Source organism: Tupaia chinensis, unplaced genomic scaffold (genome assembly GCF_000334495.1).
Source record: "Tupaia chinensis unplaced genomic scaffold, TupChi_1.0 Scaffold000355_1, whole genome shotgun sequence".
Lineage (NCBI taxonomy): Eukaryota > Metazoa > Chordata > Mammalia > Scandentia > Tupaiidae > Tupaia > Tupaia belangeri.
The window spans coordinates 1,583,716-1,586,202 of record NW_006159850.1 but is presented as its reverse complement, the minus strand read 5'-3'; the positions used below and the strand labels follow the sequence as shown (position 1 = coordinate 1,586,202).

The window sequence follows — 2,487 nt, the reverse complement described above, 5'->3', positions numbered from 1 at the left end:
GTGGCGGGGCCTGCCGAGAGCACCTGGTATCGAGGCCATGGTGGGCATGGCAGGACTGGGGAGCCAGGGGGAGAGGAAACGATACCCCCACGGACCTGCGTACTGCTCTTTGCCTGCTAGGAGAGGGACAGAGTGAGAGGGAAAGTGAGAGAGCAAGCCGCCAGGTCCGGGACTCGAACTGTGGTTGACCATGTGGGAGTCCAGCGCCCTTAACTACCCTGCCACCTACCGACTCCAAGATCTTTTACTATACAGCACATGTGCTTGCTAGAGAGACAGAAACAAGAAATTACCCTCCGGGGGACGGCCTCCCTGCAATCCCTTCTCCTTCATTCTGTTCTCGGGATTTGTGGCACGCTTGCACACGTGCCCGGTGTGAGTTTTAGAGCCAGGTCTAGGGGCTCTAACCATGGTCAACTATGTGGAGTCCAGAGACGTAACCATTACGCCATCCGCGGGCCCCATCAGTAACGAGTTTTAACAGCCTTGAGCAACGCACCTTCCCCGTTCTGCAGGTGGAGACAGGCACAGAGCTGCCGGAGCGCCTGCCCTCCACTCGCAGATTCGTACCGGGGGCGGAGGCAGACCCAAGCCTGTCCGAGGGTCCCGCCCCTCTCGGAGGCCTCACACTTTGTGCCCCCGGCCAGCAGAGGCACCTGCACACTCCCACACGTGACCAAGCGTGACCGCCAAGGCCTTTTCTACACGTGCAGTTGGGTGCCTGTACCTGCCGTCCACCCCAGAGCTTGTCCCTCATCGTAGACTTGAGCCCCACACCCTGCAACCTGACTCGGTCACCCCGTCAGCCCCCACAGCTCTGCCTGCGTGAACTTACCCCGTCGAGGGACCTTGTGTGGATGGCTGGCACGTGTGTCCCCGTGTGGCTGACCGGCCCTTGTGCCACATCCTCAGGCTCGTCTGCGCCGGAGCACGGTGGGCTGCCGTGGGGATAGGACGAGCCGTGGGGACAGAGTCAGGCCTCGCCATGGCCGTCTCCATCCTGCCTCAGACTCTGGGAGCAGGAGGCGAGTCACGAGTGACCGAGTGTCCCTCCTTCCTGGGGAGGGTGCCTGCCACCCTGGGACACCCACGCCCACTGCCCCAGGGGGGCCGGGGGTTTGTGTCCGTGTGCCCGCAGCATGTCCCCTGAAACATCCGGAGCTCATCTTCCACTTGAGTGTAACGGGCATCTCAGCTGGTGGCCTGCCCCAGCCTCGAGTGGAAGGGGCGGAGGCTGAGGGCGACCAGGAGGGTGTCGGCCCCCCCTCGCGATCCCCTGCACCTGCCTCACACAGTGTGGGACTCCCCGGTGTCCGCACCGTCTACACCTCACTCCTCATCTGTGCCCCCAACAGGCTCCCCGGTGTCCGCATTGTCTACACCTCACTCCTCATCTGTGCCCCCACACCGGCTCCCTGGTGTCCGCCACCCCGACTGCGCCCCCGCGCCGGCTCCCCATTGTCCGCACTGTCTACACCTCACTCCTCATCTGTGCCCCCATACACAGGCTCCCCGATGCCCACACTGTCTACACCTCACTCCTCATCTGTCCCCTTCCACAGGCTCCCCAGTGTTCACACTGTCTACACCTCACTCTTCATCTGTGTCCCCCACAGGCTCCCTGGTGTCCGCACCATCTACACCTCACTCCTCATCTGTGCCCCCACACACGGGCTCCCCGGTGTCCGCACTGTCTACACCTCACTCCTCATCGGCCCCCTTCCACAGGCTCCCTGGTGTCCACACTGTCTACACCTCACTCCTCATCTGTGCCCCCACACAGGGGCTCCCCGGTGTCCGCACTGTCTACACCTCACTCCTCATCTGTGCCCCCATGTGGGTTCCCCGGTGTCCACACCGTCTACACCTCACTCCTCATCTGTGCCCCCACACCGGCTCCCTGGTGTCCGCACCGTCTACACCTCACTCCTCCTCTGTGCCCCCACACCGGCTCCCTGGTGTCCGCACCGTCTACACCTCACTCCTCCTCTGTGCCCCCATGTGGGCTCCCTGGTGTCTGCACCGTCTACACCTCACTCCTCCTCTGTGCCCCCACGTGGGCTCCCCGGTGTCTGCACTGTCTACACCTCACTCCTCCTCTCTGCCCCCACGTGGGTTCCCCGGTGTCTGCACCGTCTACACTCACTCCTCTGTGCACCCCTGCCCGCACCTGAGAAGATAATCCAGGATGGGCAGGCAGATGGGCACCTGCCACACGAACGGGGGACACATGATGGTCCCTCGGCCTCGCCCCAATCCCCACCTCCCCAGGACGGGAGGTGCGGGCAGAACCGGGGTTGCTTCCCCGCCGTCCTGGGCGAGGCCGCGCCACCTGGTGTCCCCCGGATACCCCCCACTGTGCCCACGCTCACACTCTCGTCTGTCTCCCCAGGGACGTACCAGGGCCAGTGGGTCGGCGGCATGCGCCAGGGCTATGGCGTGCGGCAGAGCGTCCCCTACGGCATGGCGGCCGTCATCCGCTCGCCC

At 64.3% G+C, this 2,487-nt stretch overlaps 1 protein-coding gene across 1 annotated transcript in view; it reads left to right on the top strand.

Annotated features, from left to right (window-relative positions):
• Window positions 1-2,487, top strand: part of JPH3 (junctophilin 3) — a 61,338-nt gene that overhangs the window by 22,239 nt on the left and 36,612 nt on the right. Inside the window, 1 exon segment of the mRNA XM_027773472.1 lies at window positions 2,393-2,487. This exon segment is cut by the window's right edge and continues 67 nt beyond it. Within this exon segment, the coding sequence (XP_027629273.1) occupies window positions 2,393-2,487 (95 nt within the window).